This window comes from Fundulus heteroclitus, unplaced genomic scaffold, assembly GCF_011125445.2.
Source record: "Fundulus heteroclitus isolate FHET01 unplaced genomic scaffold, MU-UCD_Fhet_4.1 scaffold_205, whole genome shotgun sequence".
In the NCBI taxonomy this organism is placed as follows: domain Eukaryota; kingdom Metazoa; phylum Chordata; class Actinopteri; order Cyprinodontiformes; family Fundulidae; genus Fundulus; species Fundulus heteroclitus.
The window spans coordinates 126,256-142,848 of record NW_023396617.1 but is presented as its reverse complement, the minus strand read 5'-3'; the positions used below and the strand labels follow the sequence as shown (position 1 = coordinate 142,848).

Genomic DNA, 16,593 nt, shown 5'->3' with positions numbered 1-16,593 from the left:
TCTTTTTGCAGCAATTAATCTCTAAAGCAAAAAATCCCTATATCTTGAAGTATCTCCCTGCGTGTAATCAATATGTACGTTTCACTCTCTAAGCCGACTTCCTGGAATGAATTTGTTTTCCGACTAAGACGCACCTACTGTTGGGATAAAGTCTTCTGAGGACAGTGAGGGAGGACTGTACCTGCCAACCCTTGTCTGCAGTGCGATAGTAGGGGTAGTGTTTGGTGATGTGGGCGTAGATCCCGCTGAGTGTAAGCTGTCTGTCTGGAGCCGAAGAGATGGCCTGGACGATCAGCTGTGCGTAGGAATACGGCGGCTTGGACTCATCCTGGACAAACGACAAACAATTTCAAGCGGCCGCCGCACCCCAGAGCAGCCTGCTCTGAACGGACGGGACGGACGTCGTTTATTTTTTACCTTGGGGCTGTCTCCTCCCGCCGACTCTCCACGCTGCTCACTTCCCCCGCCCCGGTGCTCCGCGAGGCTTCTTCTCTGCTCAGATACGGCCTTCGCAGCGTATTCGGCTGCTAACTGGAGGTCAGAGGTCACGTTGCGTCCGTAGCGATACCCTGATGACCCCGCCCCTCGAGGGCTAGCAGGACAGGAGTTGGGAACACTGTAGAAGAGGGGGGGGGGGGGGGAAGTAATGAGTTCACTTTGGGAGGAGTAAAGCAGAAGTAAAGAGAGCAACCCCACCACCCACGCTGACATCTCCTACTTTTATTTTGCTGAGTTCAGACGTTTTTTTGAACTGTAACCTTCGGGCAGAGGGTGTGTGTGTGTGTCAGCCAATGAGAGCACCAGGATGTGTGGACTCTATAAACAGGAATCATCGCCCCCCCACCCCCCTTCTCCGTTGGCTTCATGCTACAGATGCAGGCAGACGGACGTCCTCTGCAGAGACACTTCCAGCTTCCTGCAGGTTCGCGTACGCATCTCTTCCATGTGAAAGCACACGTAAAATAATAAAGCTTTTACTTATGCGGGTTCTTTAAATGTGCAGCTGCTCCCCAGCTTTTACTTCCACAATGTCACCAAAACAGTTTACAAACAGGAGCTGCAGAAGAATCCAAGACTTAACGAGAAAAACATAATTATCCTTATCAGAACACCGGCTATTATGATTATTGCTGTTAGAGACAATAAATATAACCATATCACTATAAATGCATATAAACTCAATTACTTTATCACCATTTAGACAACAAAGATTATGTAACCACTTAGAAATGACTATGAACATGAGAACATGTCACCAGGGACAGACTGGGTAAGACTGCAGCAGGTGTATTATAGAGGCGGACTGCAGCTTTTAATGAAAATTAAAAATTAAACATGGAGTGAAAATTAAACACGCTCAGAACCAGTTAACGACTAAAGACATTAAAATCAATTTAAGAAATTTCACATCTTTATCTGAGGAATCTGGAAAATACTGTGACTTGTAAAACAATATTCATATTGGATATAGTGGAAATAACTAACATATTTCTATTTTTTTTTTTTTACAAAAATAAATCTGTAAAGTGTGGCAAGCCGCTATATTTCGCCCCTTTTCTCTGATGATACGCACAAATGAAACCCAATTGCCTTGACCAGTCGCCTGATTAGTAAACGGATTTGCACATTTATGTCAGCATGAATCCGGCTGTTCTGGGAAGGCGTTAAACGTTATTTAGACGATGGTAGGAAAATAGAACAAGCAGCATCATGAAGACCAAGGAGCGGAGCAGACAAGGACTAAGATGTGGAGAGATTGACAGACGGGTTCATTTATAAAACAACATCTCGAGCTTCAAACATCTCATAAAGATGTTCAATCCACCTTTGGCACAGATTTAAACTCACTAAAACATGACTTCTCACCTAAACTGCCAAGTTGGGAAGGAAAGCATTAATGAGAAAAGCAGCCAAGAATAGGGCTGGACGATAATTTAGTAACAATATATATCCATCAATAGACGGGTCAATAAAAAGTTCAATAGAAGAACAGAGTTCCTTCCTTTTGCATTCTAGCTGAGTAAGTTAATATTATAGTCATTAAATCCTCCCAACCAATCACAAAGGCAGACCCAGGAAAGCTCCGCCCCCTTCAAAGAGTTCTTTTTTTAAAACTTGCAGTTTTGGTAAAAAAAATAAATTGGTTGAATAAAGGATTGAACTTAAATTCAGTGTCTGTGTGTTCTGTATCTAAAAATAACTTGCTAAACAACAGCAAAAAATGTCCAGGGCTGCACTTAAAATATATGTTTTGAATTTGTTGATAATCGTCGATATCGATCAATATGATTTTTATTTTATCTATATGCTTTTCTCCCATATGGTCCAGCCCTAGCCAAGAAGCCCATGGTTACTCTGCAGGAGTTGCAAAGATTCAACACTCAGGTGTAAAAGTTTGTCAAGATGATAATTACTTTGGCAATCTATAAATCTAGCTCTTGTTTAAATAATGCAGTAAAAAAAAAGCCTAATAAGTCCTGTTTGCAGTTTAAAACAAGCCACTTATGCACCACAACAACAAAGAAGGAACTCGGCTCTGATGAGACCAAGATGAACCGTTTGGCCTTGATGCAAAATGCTAAGAATGGAGTAAAACTTAACACTCATGAACGCACCATGCCCATTGTAAAATGTGTTGGCAGCATCATGCAGTGCGGATCCTTTTCTCCAGCCGGAACAGGGAAGCCGGTCAGAGTGGATATGAGGTTGGACGGTGCTAAATAAAGGGCGATCCTGGAAGAAATGCCTGTTACAGTCTGCAAAATACTAAAGACTGGGGTTGAAGTTCATGTCCCAGCATTAAAACCATCGCAAACATACAGCCACAGCAAAAACGGTACAACTTAGAAAGCATTTGTATGCAGTAAAACGGTCCAGTCAAAGTCCAAACCTGAATCGTATTGAGAATCTGTGGCAAGACTGAAAAACCGCGGTTCACAATTTCTGTTCAATCTGACTGAGCTGAGGTAATTTTTGCAAACAGGCAAGAATTTCACTCTGTAGATGTAAAACGCTGATAGGAGAAAATCTCTAAGAAACTTGCAGCTATATCTGCAGAAAACAAAAGTGTTTCTAAACTGTATCGACTCAGGAAGGCTGCAAACAAATGCAGGCTACACTTTTCAGATTTGTAAAAAAGCATTTTAAAAAACCATGTATCATTTGTCTTCTACTCCACAATCAGACCAACCTGTTGTTGGTCTGTCACATAAAACCCTGAAACCATACGCGGATGTTTTGGGCTGTAAAAGGGACAAAATCCAAAAAAGGTTTAAGCAGTATTACTATTTCTGCAAAGTATTTTATGTAAACACAGTAAAATCTTTCAATCTTGGGTTCACTAAAGCCCAAAAGACACTTAGAAGAAAACAAAACGAATACAGAAATCAGTATTGTTTACATGCATATCTGGTCTTTTTGAATAGATTTAAACAATTTGAAGCAGATCTACATGACCAAAACAATGCGGTCACAATACTGAAAACCAAGTTAGCCATTAACAGGATTTTATCTGCTGCTGTTTAGACAGCGCACAAGTAAAGCCGAGTAAGTTATACAAACCACACCTGCCTTTCTGAGGAAAAGTAAACAGTGGTTCTGGGAGTCACGGGCTTGATTTGCTTCTTGGCAACAGAGAGCCATGGATACAGTTCAATCAAGACTCACCGTGGCGAAACAATATGGGTTTGTTTAGATTTCTTGGCAGGGAGAAGTAGGCTGCAGGATTTGTTTTCACAGCAAGCTCAAAGATTAGAGTTATAAACCAACGAGGAAAGGAAAGAAAAAACGTCAATTTAGCAAACAAAACGCCTTAAGACTAAAGTGGATTTTAGCTGAAGGGAGAAACAAGGGGTTATTGTTGCTTCGTTAAAAACAAACCCTTCACCCTCATGCGCCTCTGAGGACGAAGAATGTGCAACTTTGCGACGTTCGCTGAAGCTGCCAGACAGGAAAAGTGACTCAGAGCACCCAGATTATTGCTCATGTTTGCTCCAGGGGTGCAACACCTCTGTTATATGTGCAACATAGACTGTTTTCTATTATTTCAGAATGTGCAGTATAAAGTGTATGTTTAAAGGTATTAGTATTTTTGACACATTCTTTTCTTTTTTAGGGTTAGTTTTGTTGCAGTTCTGCTCCTTTTATGTGCAAAATGATGCTCATTTCTGCAAAGTTTGATCCGCATGTTCATTGGTTGATGTTAAATCTGAATGACAACAAAGATAAGCCTAAGGCTTAAAAGGAAACAATGTTGGTGTTTTAAGAGGAAGCAGAACCCTCCCCTGCTGTATGTGAAGCATGTTGCTGCAGGTATACAAACACGAACCTAAAAAAGGCTGCAGAGAAAGTGCTGCAGAGAAGCATGAGCAGATGTATTTATACTCCTGTTTGTTTTGAGTCCACATGTGAGGGAACAGGAGCCGAGAGAGTGGAGTGGAGAGGGGGGGGGGGGGGGGGGGGGGGGGACCACGAATGGACGGAAAAGAGGCTTACAGCAAAACAATCTGCCCAATAGCCATCACACGCCCCGAAGCTGCAGCCATCCCATATAAGGCATACACACACAGGCCAACATTGGTGGGTATGCTTAGTGTACAGGCAGACGCTAACCACCAGGGGGCGCAGAACAGCAGTCAAAGTGGCTGCTTGCAAATACAGAGTACATTTGTTTTTTTATATGTTAAGTTTTTATATATTAAGCTGCTCTCAATCGCAGCACCTGACGAGGAGGAAAGAGCAATAAACCAGATTTAAACACACTGGCTTATAATCACAGCTTGGAAGGTGCAACAGTTTGAAAAGATGGAAAGATGAACGGCTGCTATTTATTAGGAGTTATTACTGGTGAAAATAATCATTGTTCGGCTTAAAGAAACTGAAATCTGTTAAGAAAGGTGCTGATGAGTTAATAAGCCTGGAGGAGCAGCTACTGTTTCTTTAATATTACAGGAAGAGCCACTCAAAATGCCCCCTCATGTAAGGCAGAGATGAGTCAAATGAAGCAAAATCAACCTTTAATGTATAAACAAAAAGACAAGCCCGAAGGCTCAAAAATGATGAGACTGAATAAAAAAAAAATTCATTCATGAGTGCAACTTAAAAGAGAAAAAGTATTTCTTGTTCTCTCTTTTTCTCTTCCTTTCTTTCTCTACATTCCTGTTTTTGTGTCCATTGAACCTGAAATATTCCCAGAATATCTAATAACGTCTTTTGTACGCATATACAGTACAGACCAAAAGTTTGGACACACCTTTTCATTCAAAGAGTTTTCTTTATTTTCATGACTATGAAATTTGTAGATTCACACTGAAGGCATCAAAACTATGAATTAACACATGTGGAATTATATACTTAACATAAAAGTGTGAAACAACTGAAAATATGTCTTATATTCTAGGTTCTTCAAAGTAGCCACGCTTTGCTCTGATTAGTGCTTCGCACACTCTTGGCATTCTCTTGATGAGCTTCAAGAGGTAGTCACCTGAAATGGTTTTCACTTCACAGGTGTCCCCTGTCAGGTTTAATAAGTGGAATTTCTTGCCTTATAAATGGGGTTGGGACCATCAGTTGTGTTGTGCAGAAGTTAGGTGGATCCACAGCTGATAGTCCTACTGAATAGACTGTTAGAATTTGTGTTATGGCAAGAAAACAGCAGCTAAGTAAAGAAAAACAAGTGGCCATAAATTCATCCGAGTCAGCAGCCTCAGAAATCGCAGGTTAACAGCAGCTCAGATCAGAGACCAGGTCAATGCCACACAGAGTTCTAGCAGCAGACACATCTCTAGAACAACTGTTAAGAGGAGACTGTGTGAATCAGGCCCTCATGGTAAAACAGCTGCTAGGAAACCACTGCTAAGGACAGGCAACAAGCAGAAGAGACTTGTTTGGGCTAAAGAACACAAGGAATGGACATTAGACCAGTGGAAATCTGTGCTTTGGTCTGATGAGTCCAAATCTGAGATCTTTGGTTCCAACCATCGTGTCTTTGTGCGACGCAGAAAAGGTGAACGAATTGGCCTCTACATGCCTGGTTCCCACCGTGAAGCATGGGGGAGGAGGTGTGATGGTGACACTGTTGGGGATTTATTGAAAATTGAAGGCATACTGAACCAGCATGGCCACCACAGCATCTTGCAGCGGCATGCTATTCCATCCGGTTTGCGTTTAGTTGGACCATCGTTTATTTTTCAACAGGACAATGAGCACAAACACACCTCCAGGCTGTGTAAGGGCTATTTGACCAAGAAGGAGAGTGATGGGGTGCTGCGCCAGATGACCAGGCCTCCACAATCACCGGACCTGAACCCGATCCAGATGGTTTGGGGTGAGCTGGACCGCAGAGTGAAGGCAAAAGAGCTAACAAGTGCTAAACATCTCTGGGAACTCCTTCAAGACTGTAGGAAGACCATTTCAGCTCATCAAGAGAATGCCAAGAGTGTGCGAAGCAGTAATCAAAGCAAAAGGTGGCTACTTTGAAGAACCTAGAATATAAGACATATTCCCAGTTGTTTCACACTTTTTTGTTAAGTATATAATTCCACATGTGTTAATTCATAGTTTTGATGCCTTCAGTTAATGCTACACTGCCAGACAGGTCAAGTTAAAAGTGAAATTTAAAAACTAGGAATGGAGAATTGTATTTATGAAATGTATTTGCTGTGTTGTCTGGCCTAAATTTCACTCATTAAGTTGTTAACATGATCTACACAACTGATTAAAACAGGATGAAGGTTGACTTGGTCAGCTGCAAATTAACACACTGGCTCCAAGTTAATCAGTCAAGTGTTTGTTTAAATGTTTCATTAAAAAAAAAACTACTATTCAAACAAACAATATGTCTAACTTTAAATGCACGTGGCTGCTTCAAAAACAGAAGAGTAGGTTTAGTGTCCTGCAATCTCTCCGGTAGACTGAGGATGTCACCGTGTCAGCTGCTCATCACATATAGCGCCGCTGCAGTTTGCAACAAAACCTTTTATTGATATCTAACTTGCACTACATCGAGACCCTTCACCACTTCAGTTTCCAGAAATGATAATCACTTAGATCTAGCAAGCTGAACATGATAGACAGTCAGTGCACACAAACAAGTTTCTCTGCAGACTGCAGGGTCTCACCACACACAACAGTCTAAAAAAGCAAACCGTTGTAACTTTAGCTGAAAATACTTAAGAAAATAAGCATGAATTGCTAAAAATCATGTGTCGACTAAAAATAATACTGCATTATTAGCATTTAGGACCATAGTCGGCTGCTGGTTTTCCTCTGTTAAATATTTCTTGTTTTTTTAGCCATATCATGACTAATTGCGCAATACTTGTTCTGTTTGTTTTTTACTTTTATTTTGGCCTTTCTCATAAGTTGATTTTCATTACTAATTTAGTGTTTTTCACACCGTCACACCCAAATTTCCCCATTCTGGAACAATAAAAGAATCCATCCAATTCATTCCAGTACGAACTGGTTGCATATTAAGATCAGCCTCCATCCAGACAAGTGCAACAACTGGGCTCCAGTGAAGTCTAATCTGACAATTACAGGAGTTTTGTCAAACCATTCTTAGATTCATGTTATTGCCTTTAATATTTGAGGTAATTTATATCATCAAAAAGCAACATTTTACTGCACCTTAAACAGAGAAAGGTCTTTAGGCAGCGGAAGAAGGTCCATCACTAAACTTGAACTGTGATCAGACTGGAATAAAATGTTCCCCATACTGGTGGTGGTACCTGATTGTGCCGGTGGGCGACGGCAGCGGGGAGCCGAAGGCCCTGATGTGCTCTTCATGCTGCTGCATGGTGGGAATGCTGATTTTCAGGGGGGATATGTGGGGCAGGAGCGGGCGAGGAGGAGGAGAGGGCTGCTCCTTCTCGCTGTGCTCCTCGACTTCCAGGAGCGACATAAACTGGATCTTGATGACGGTACTGGGAAAACGAAACACACACCTAAAAAGAAAGAAGGATGGCAGTGAGAGGAAGAGACGGCGAAAGACACAGAGGAAGACAAAAAAAAACACAACAGGAACTTAGAGACATTGGTTCATTCTCTCCTCAACAAAAAGCTTCGGTTATTTTACAGAAACAGCTTAGTCATCAGACTGTGATCAAGAGAAAATGGCTCCTTACTCTCATCAAAGAACCATAAACAATACTTCAGACCAACGTAAGTCATCTCAAAAACAAGCTCTAAACTCAGTAAACTGTTTTTCGCTCATCACGAGATTTAATTTGCTGTCTTGCAGCTCTGCGGGACATTCGAAACATTTAATGTGACGGGGAATAAAAAGGGACGTCTGACAAATGTGTCACAAAACATACGGAACAAAAACACGATTACATGTTGAAGTTACTACAAAAGTGTGTTTATATTACAAACCAGGCAGTTTGTGGGCAAATACACAACACTGGTGTAAAGTTTACACACAAACCCGTCGTGCTAAATCTCACTTTTCTTCTTTTCTTTTAGCAGGTCTGAACAACTGCCTGAATAAAAGCAAGAATGCGTCACCTGGCCGACCCAGTTCAAATCCAAACAAACGCTTTGAAAGCATTTCTGTCTAAATGACGCGGTAAATGTTTTACAGAATGAGGCTGGTGACTGATGTTAAAACCGTTTTTTTTTTCTTTGTCATATGAAAAGGAGCAGGTTTTTTAAGAGTGCCGAGCTCCGTCCCTCTGTCTGCTTTCCGCTGAGAGCTGGATTAGCAAAAACCCAACAGATCGAGAGAAAATGGACACGGGCAACTCCTGAGGCGTAAGGTCAAAGGTTTAGGAGTCTAATCAGGCCACGGTTTCTAATGCAGCGTCACATGAAGCTCACAAGACCCAGCTGTTTGCAGCTGTTTTATAATGCACTGTTGTGTTACTGCTGCAAAAAAAAAAAAAAGAAAGAAATCTACATGGTCAATCGGCCGGGACCTTTCAGAGACCGATAACCCGAAGGGAGAGACAGAAAAAAGACAACAAAAAATTTTACGTAATACCGTTTAAACAAAAATTACTTGGACGTAAATGAATCAATTCAACTGACTTGGGCCTGTTATAGATTAAACTCTTAAGCAATTGATCATTCTGGAGAATTTTCAAGCAGATTTATGGACAGAATTTTTTTTTTTAGAATAGAATTAGAATCCTTTATTGTCACCGAGCGAGAATGCACAACGAAATTAATGAAGACATGAATATTCATGCTTTAAAGGACTAATGAAAAAGGAAGGAAGTCTACAGCTCATCAATATTATTTATTAAAATGATCCTCTTTCACAGAACGACAGTATCTAATGTTGGGGGGGGGGGGTACTTTCAGAAATCTTGTTAGCAATATGTGATGTTTTCTCAGTGTCTGAGCCTTTATGTTGGTAAGCTCTTAATAAACTAATAACTTTGCCTATTTCCCCATTTACGGTTGCTACAACTGAACATATACGTAAATAGCAGCTCTGTGTTTACAGGTCTGCATGGCTTCAACAGACACCTTGGCAGAATTCCCAATTGCTCCTGGTTCAGAGGGGCAACCACTGCGCTATGGGAGTATGAATGCATATATGCCAAATACGCCTGGGCTGGTTTACCCTCGTTAATGCAAACCCAGGTTTATGTTTTCAAAGCCATATAAATCTTCATACATTTCCCACCTTTTACATTTTACTTAATGAAAGGGTAGAGAAAGTGTCCGAGTTAGGGCTCTATGATGCAAACAGTAACACAGCTAGTGATATCTTATTAAATTGATGTAAAATTACTACACACTCGCCGGCAAGCATTACTCCTTTAATAAACATAGGCGTCTTGCTTTCTGCTACACTGTGGGATCGCTTAGATTGTCACCGAACTGTGCACCACTGGGGAGAACCACATGCCAACATGGCTGCAGGGGACATGGTGTTGTATTCTCGCCATGTGGGGCCTTAAATAAAGACATCCTGCAGCCAACACTTCCTGTTCGGCGCTGGACACGCCCCCAAACCGTCAGAGGAGCCAATCACAGAGCCGATCTTCAGTGATTTATTAATATGTGCACAGTCAACGCTTTCAGTTATGCAGATTACCTTTGTTTACAAAAACACGGTATGGCGGAAAATCGTAAACTAATAATAGCTGGACGCTGATTTTATTTTTTTTAAAAGACGAATCTGTGCTCACTTCTACGCTTAAAAAACGCGATTTCGTGAGCAGCAAGGGTAACTCGGGTTTCAGACGGGAAACTGGAGCAGTTTCCACGTGACACGTGAGAGGAGTTGTCAGGGGTGCGTTTGTTTACATTAATGTTTACGTGCCGGTGACACGTTGACTTAGAGCTCCGCAGCAAATAAGAAGCTAACATGACGATCTGCTGCTGTAAAAAAAAAAAGAAGAAGCCGACATGCGTTTACACGTAGTATGGTGGTGAACAAATCTTTTGATCAACCACATCACACGTTGTTCGACATTTTATCTAACACCACACACTTGGGTTACTGCAAGTCAGGCCAAGGGAGATGAAGCAGTTTGCTCAGAGCTAAAGCGTTAGCCGGACCGAATCAATGAATCTTGGTCACCCAGAAAGGGGACAGGAAGTTGGGGCTGGGGTGGTGGGGGGGAGGAGGGGGTCTTTATAAATAAAGTTGAGATTATTTATGCAGTAATCAAGCAAAACAAACTTTGTGCCACGAACAAAACGAGTCTCCAACATTTGACGGTTTAAACGTTAACGTTGTTTTCATGCTAAGCTATTTTTTCCGCCAGAAAAACGTTCGCTAAACTTACAAAAAAAATTAATTTTTTTTTTTTTAACCAGCACAAAGTGTCCAAACTGATGAGACACAGCATAAACTATGACGTGTTCACCGCTGGGTAAATATTTATGTCATATTACAACTTTGCGGAGCGCTGCTAACAGCTAAGCTAACTGTCTGCACTCACTCTCTGGGCAGTGGAAGCGGCGGCGCTCCTCTCCGCTGGAACACCCCGTCAACAAACACGCCATTCTTCCCCAGGCACCGCAGGGAGAAGCCGCCCGCCTCGTCGTAGCTGATCTGCAAGTGTCGCCGTGAAATGAAACTCGAGTGACCCATGTTGATGTCCACCGAGCCGTGGGACGAGTTCCGGCCTATGGTGACCGTCCTCTGGCGCATGACAAACTCAAAGTCCCGGCCCTCGAGCCTCGCCAGGGCCTGCGGGGGAGTCGAGGAGAGCCTCGCGGGAAACCCGCCGGCCACGCCGCGAGCTTCCATTAACGGAGGACCCAGGAGCGCGAGTGACGGCTGGTGATAGGAGTGAGAGGTCACCGCGACGCGCACGGGGCTGCACGGCGCCGACTGTAATGCAAGCAGGGCCCGAGCTCCGTTGTCGTCCCGGTAGTCTGCCATGTTTGTTTGTTTTTTTCTGGAGGGTCCACACACTCTGGGAGAATCTGCAACAAGTTTGACTTGTCGGGCAAAGGGAGGTTCAGCGTGAGAGTTTTCGGCCAGAGCACTTGTTCGCTCTGAATCTGACGGAGCAATATGGAGTCCGGTCGGATCAGCGAAAGAACCGGAACGGAGTTTCCAGGAACCGGACCGATGCTGCGTTCAGGGACACCGCGTGAAAACCACGATCCCCGAACGTTTTATCACCGAATAGGACCAAAGTAACGCTATTGTTTTAAAATAACAGTAGAAAAGGTCTTAAATGTTTTTTATTGGTTGTGCTTCACCATAAAGACACACAAACGCACACATTTGTATGCCTTGTCACATTTTTACATTTTTTTTTAAAGATTAGGTTTGATTTTAGTACAAGTGGAACCCTTAGAGCCAAATTTCCATGTTGGGAAAAATACACAAGAATGTCTTTTAATTTCTAAGTGAAAAGGGTAGAAGTTTCTTGCCAACTCAGACCCCAAAATCCAAAATGGCTGGCCAAACAACTGGATTTTTTTTAATTGTCTACTTCTTTTGGCTTTTCCCTTCCAGGGGGTCGCCACAGTGAGTCATCTGTCTCCATTTAACCCCATTGTCTGCATCTTCTTTTCTCACACCAACTGCCTTCATGCCCTTTTTACTCCATTCATAAATCTCCTTAGTCATCCGCTAGGCCTCCTGCATGGCAGTTCCAGCCTCAAAATTCATCTACTAAATATTCCACCCTTGTACGTGTCCAAACCATTTTCAAAACATCTAACATGAGCTGTACTCTGATTTAATTATTACTGATTCTATCCCTCCTTCATCTCTTCATCTCTGCTACCACCAGCTCTGCCCCCTGTCTCTTCCTCAGGGCTTGTTGTCTTCATTCACACCCATGTATTCTGTTTTGTCACACAATCTTCCCTGAGGAATCTTTGAAGAACATGTTACTGTCATTTTTAGGACCCTTTGAAAGCCATTGTAATATTTTATGCGTTGTTTTTAACCCGTTTTCTTGCCTGAGAAATATTCAGTTATGTCCTAAAACACATAGTTCTCCCGATAAAATGTACTTTATTGCTCTCCAAAAGTGGCATATCTGTTGCACAAATGAAAAAAAAACATGATATTTATAGCCAACCATTACTCTTGTTTAACATACTGTAATGTGAATGAATGAATAGCTTATTTCATATATATGTACAAAAAAATTAAAATAAACAAAATCACCACAGACAGAAAATTTTACAATCGGTGTCTGAAAAAGGGATAGGCTGAAGCACACGGCTTATTAACGCCTATCCCATATTAGGGATAGGCGTTAATAAACAATAAGTAATATATTTTGATAGGCTCCATGACTTCTTACTTAATGACTTTCAGATGTCATCTTAATGAAATTTTATCTGTCAATGCTCTCTTTCTGGTAACTTTGTTTCGTCAGTCTATTTGTTTTAATAAATTATTCTATTTTCAAAAGCACACTGAGCCAAATCGAGAGAATCTCTGGCTGTATGGATCATTTTGGTTTATTTCTGTATTTGTTTGGCACTATGCTGCTTTTTGGGGGCTTTTTAAAGCCAAACATCAAATTATGATACAGTCAGATTTAGTTATTTACTGGTTGTCATCTTCCACCAAGTTAGATACTTAAAGGCATGTGTTATGACCATCTTGCCCACTGGGGTCTTGCAGGTACTCTAGGTTGTTCAACTTCCTTCTGTGGCCCTTTGTAACATAACTGTGCTAAACTGATAACTTGTTTAGTTCTTTAAACTGAGGGATGGCAGAAAACACAAAAATTATAATAGTAATAAGGATAAAAAGCCAAGACATACAGGAGAAACTCTGCAATAGTGAATTTAGGCAATTATATTTTGTTTATGAACATAGCTAAAACTGCGCAACAAATATTTTACTAATACTTATGAATACAACAAAGCTTTAATCATTTGCGTCATTTAATTTGCTACCACTTTTATAATTATTATTTTATTTAGAAGTAAATCCTTAAAATGTAAATTTTATTCCCCCCCCCAAACAATATTTATTTACATAGTTAAAATTTAAATTGTTAATATGTTCATTGTACCTTTTATGTTGTTTCGCTGATTTACACAATTTAATAATTTTGATTAAATGTACATGTAATGATATTTTTATGTATATTTACAGTTTATTTGAACTAGGAAGAAATCAGCATAAAAAAACCCACAGCACTAAGGTATTTTGAAACTGTAGAAAATATACTATTGTAGCATGAAAAAGGTTGCATTGAGAAAACTTAGACATAAGTGACTATAATGAGTTAAACTGTCTCATATTCAGTACACTGTCCTAGAAAAGAGCTTGTGTGACTTTTAATGATTTACAGAACAGATCAGTTTGATGCAGTTTACTCGGTACAAGCCCTGCAAAGGCACCTCTTAGTTCTTTACAATGATGTCGGTGTGAATAAAGTGAACATGTTGTGTTAGATTGCAGGATTGTTGTAGCGAGACTAAGCACGGATTCATGACATCCTTTGTTTCCTGAACGTCACATCTGGGCCTCTGGGTGGTTCAGCTGTAGTTCATGTTTTCACTTCAGGAAACTTTTGTTTTTGTTCAGTGGTTTCTCAACATTTATCTATATAACAGCTAAAACATGCATTACCAATGATTAGTTCATCAAGTCACTTTTGGATTCAAACACAAATCATAGATTTTGTTTTCTGCACAAAATGAAGAAAACTTCAACAAAATATTACATGTTTTGCAATTTGAGGCCTGAATGAAGAAAGGGGACGTGCGTTAATGAAAGATTTCGTGAAATATCCGATATTTAGATCATTTTTAGTTCATTTTACTTGACACTAAGACACGTGTTCTGGAGGAGCTGGTTTACCCACATCTTTTTTTCTCTCTCTTTTCTTCGTTTTTTTTTTTTATCTCTACGCTGTGTTTATAAACATGGAAAGAACAAGATGGTTAAAAACCCTGGAAATGGATCTGTGCAGGAGCAGGAGCCAAAAATGGGAACAACACCAGACTCTCCACAGGGCGGCGCTGTTTAAACACAACAGATCTAAATATATACAGGAGTTCCAGTAATGTCAAATACTATTTCATGCATTATATTTTTAAACTCTTTAACGATAAAAAGCCATACTTTTAAAAACGTGGGTAGACAGACTAAACCATTATTATTATTATTATTGATAGACTTAGACTTAGACAACTTTATTGTCATTTTGTATGCATAGAGTGCGTACAGAACGAAATTTCGTTTGCATACAGCTTGAAAAATCACAGTAAATTGCAGTAAGTTTCAGGATAAGGTGCAGCAGTAATTTATGTACACAATTGAAATGTTAAGAACATTATTATTGTTATTATTGGAATATTTATGATTTGGGTATTTTATCTTATTAACCAAAAATATTTTTTAATTCAGTGTTTTTCTTTATTTTTCTTTATTTATTTATGAAGTTTTCATCATCACTGTGTTTAAGTAGGGTAAAAGCACACACTACCTGGATCAAACTTCACATCAATGTTTTCCTTTGGCAAATTGATATTTCTGGCAATCTTTACCTTAGTGAGTCATTTCCAGATTGAACCTTTAACCTGATTTATCTATTGTTATCGTTTTTTTTACTGTTTATTATTATAATAGTAGACCAGGTGACCAAGTACTCCACTCACACCAAGCGATAGCTTCTAATGACCCCGGACAGTAGCGGGTGGGTCATTGATTTACATCTGACTTGGAATGCACCTAGGAGGATGGGCCTCCATGTCCTTAAAAACAACAGTGCACTAACTGCAGGTTACTCAAGTGCAAGCCACCAGAACTGAGAAAGACTCCTGGACAGGTGTGGAATCGTTTTCAGAAAGAACTGAGCAAAAGTCCGGTTGCCTCCGATTTAAGCTGTTGCGTTGACTTGGATAATTGAGAATTTGTACATGCATATAATAGTAGACTTTGTAAGATTCTTGGTCTAATTAGCTGAATATTTCTATAAAACAATGAACATTTTTTTTAATAATAATAAAAAGCACCATAAAGAGAAATTTGAAGCTAGCTCTAATCAATATTTTGAAAATGTATGCTGACTTCCTCATTAAGGCCTTAGCTTTTTTGCAAATTTAAGCACGTTTCCAAGAACGTGTAATACATTAAAACCGCACGTATAAATAATTAACCGTGCACTTTTAGCAGTAAAACATCACCAGTAAATTACAGATGGGTTGGTCTTCCCAAACTCATCAGCTTCTGATCCACAAAATAACAGTGCAAGAGACTTGTGCCACCTGATATTGTTTTATTCATGAGTAAATCGGTTGAACAAGGCTACAATCACAACACGATCCTCAACACCCATTATACCAATCTGTTTTATCTGTTGTAATAATTATTAGAACCCTACACTTGTTGATATGTGATCTCAAATTAAGTACCCGTGGGGCCAGATAGATAGAAGAAATAATTTTAGGATCTTTTGTTGTTGTTGTTGTTGCCTATCATTGTAGGAACATTTTTAGTTGGGAAGGATACAGCTGTGTTAAAAAGTAAGTGAATAAGTATCAGGGCATAAGAAACACAATCTGGTCTTTATCGTGTTCTAAAATAATTTAGGTCCAATCTTGTGTAAAGCAGCGCACAGATTCCACTTCCTTAAGTAAAAATGAAACCAACATGGAAATGCTGTGTGTAGTAAATTATGTGCAGCCTTGCTGCTTCCAAAAATATTTAGAGGAGAAGTAGAAATCCTCTGCTACCAAACAAAGCCAACTGAACTGTTAATAATCAACATGTGTGAATACATCAGCAATGACCACGGAGAAAAAAAACTGTTGCTGTCCATCAATCTGGAAAGAGCTATAAGGTGGTTATCCAACAATTTGCTGTTGACCATTCTACAAAGGTGGCATTTCAATCATATAAAAGAAGTTGGAAGTTTATTACGAGGTTTTTTCAGTCATACAGATTAACCAGCCAGAGATAGAAATATTACACTGCTAATTCTTTGTATGTTATTACATTTTATATATCAGGACAAAAAAAATAACCTTTACAAGGTGGTACAATTGTTCAGTCTAAGTGTAAACATATAGCAAACAGATTTTCCACACTTTCTTAAAGTCTGATGAAGACAAAATATTAAAGTCGCATGAGAAAAAATAAAAACATGAATAAGCCTTCCTAACATGAAATCCCCTCATGTGGGGAACCTCAGTGTGTAA

General features: G+C 40.0%; 1 protein-coding gene across 1 annotated transcript; it reads right to left on the bottom strand.

Moving 5' to 3' along the window:
* Positions 1-37: 37 nt before the first annotated feature.
* Positions 38-11,470, bottom strand: LOC118559029 (forkhead box protein K1-like). Its single transcript, XM_036129713.1, has 5 exons — positions 10,902-11,470; positions 7,731-7,946; positions 418-616; positions 139-328; positions 38-57 (listed from the first exon to the last, which is right to left on the bottom strand). Exons 1-5 carry the CDS (start codon positions 11,345-11,347, stop codon positions 38-40), a joined length of 1,071 nt encoding a protein of 356 aa, XP_035985606.1. The 5' UTR covers positions 11,348-11,470.
* Between the last annotated feature and the right edge of the window lie 5,123 nt (positions 11,471-16,593).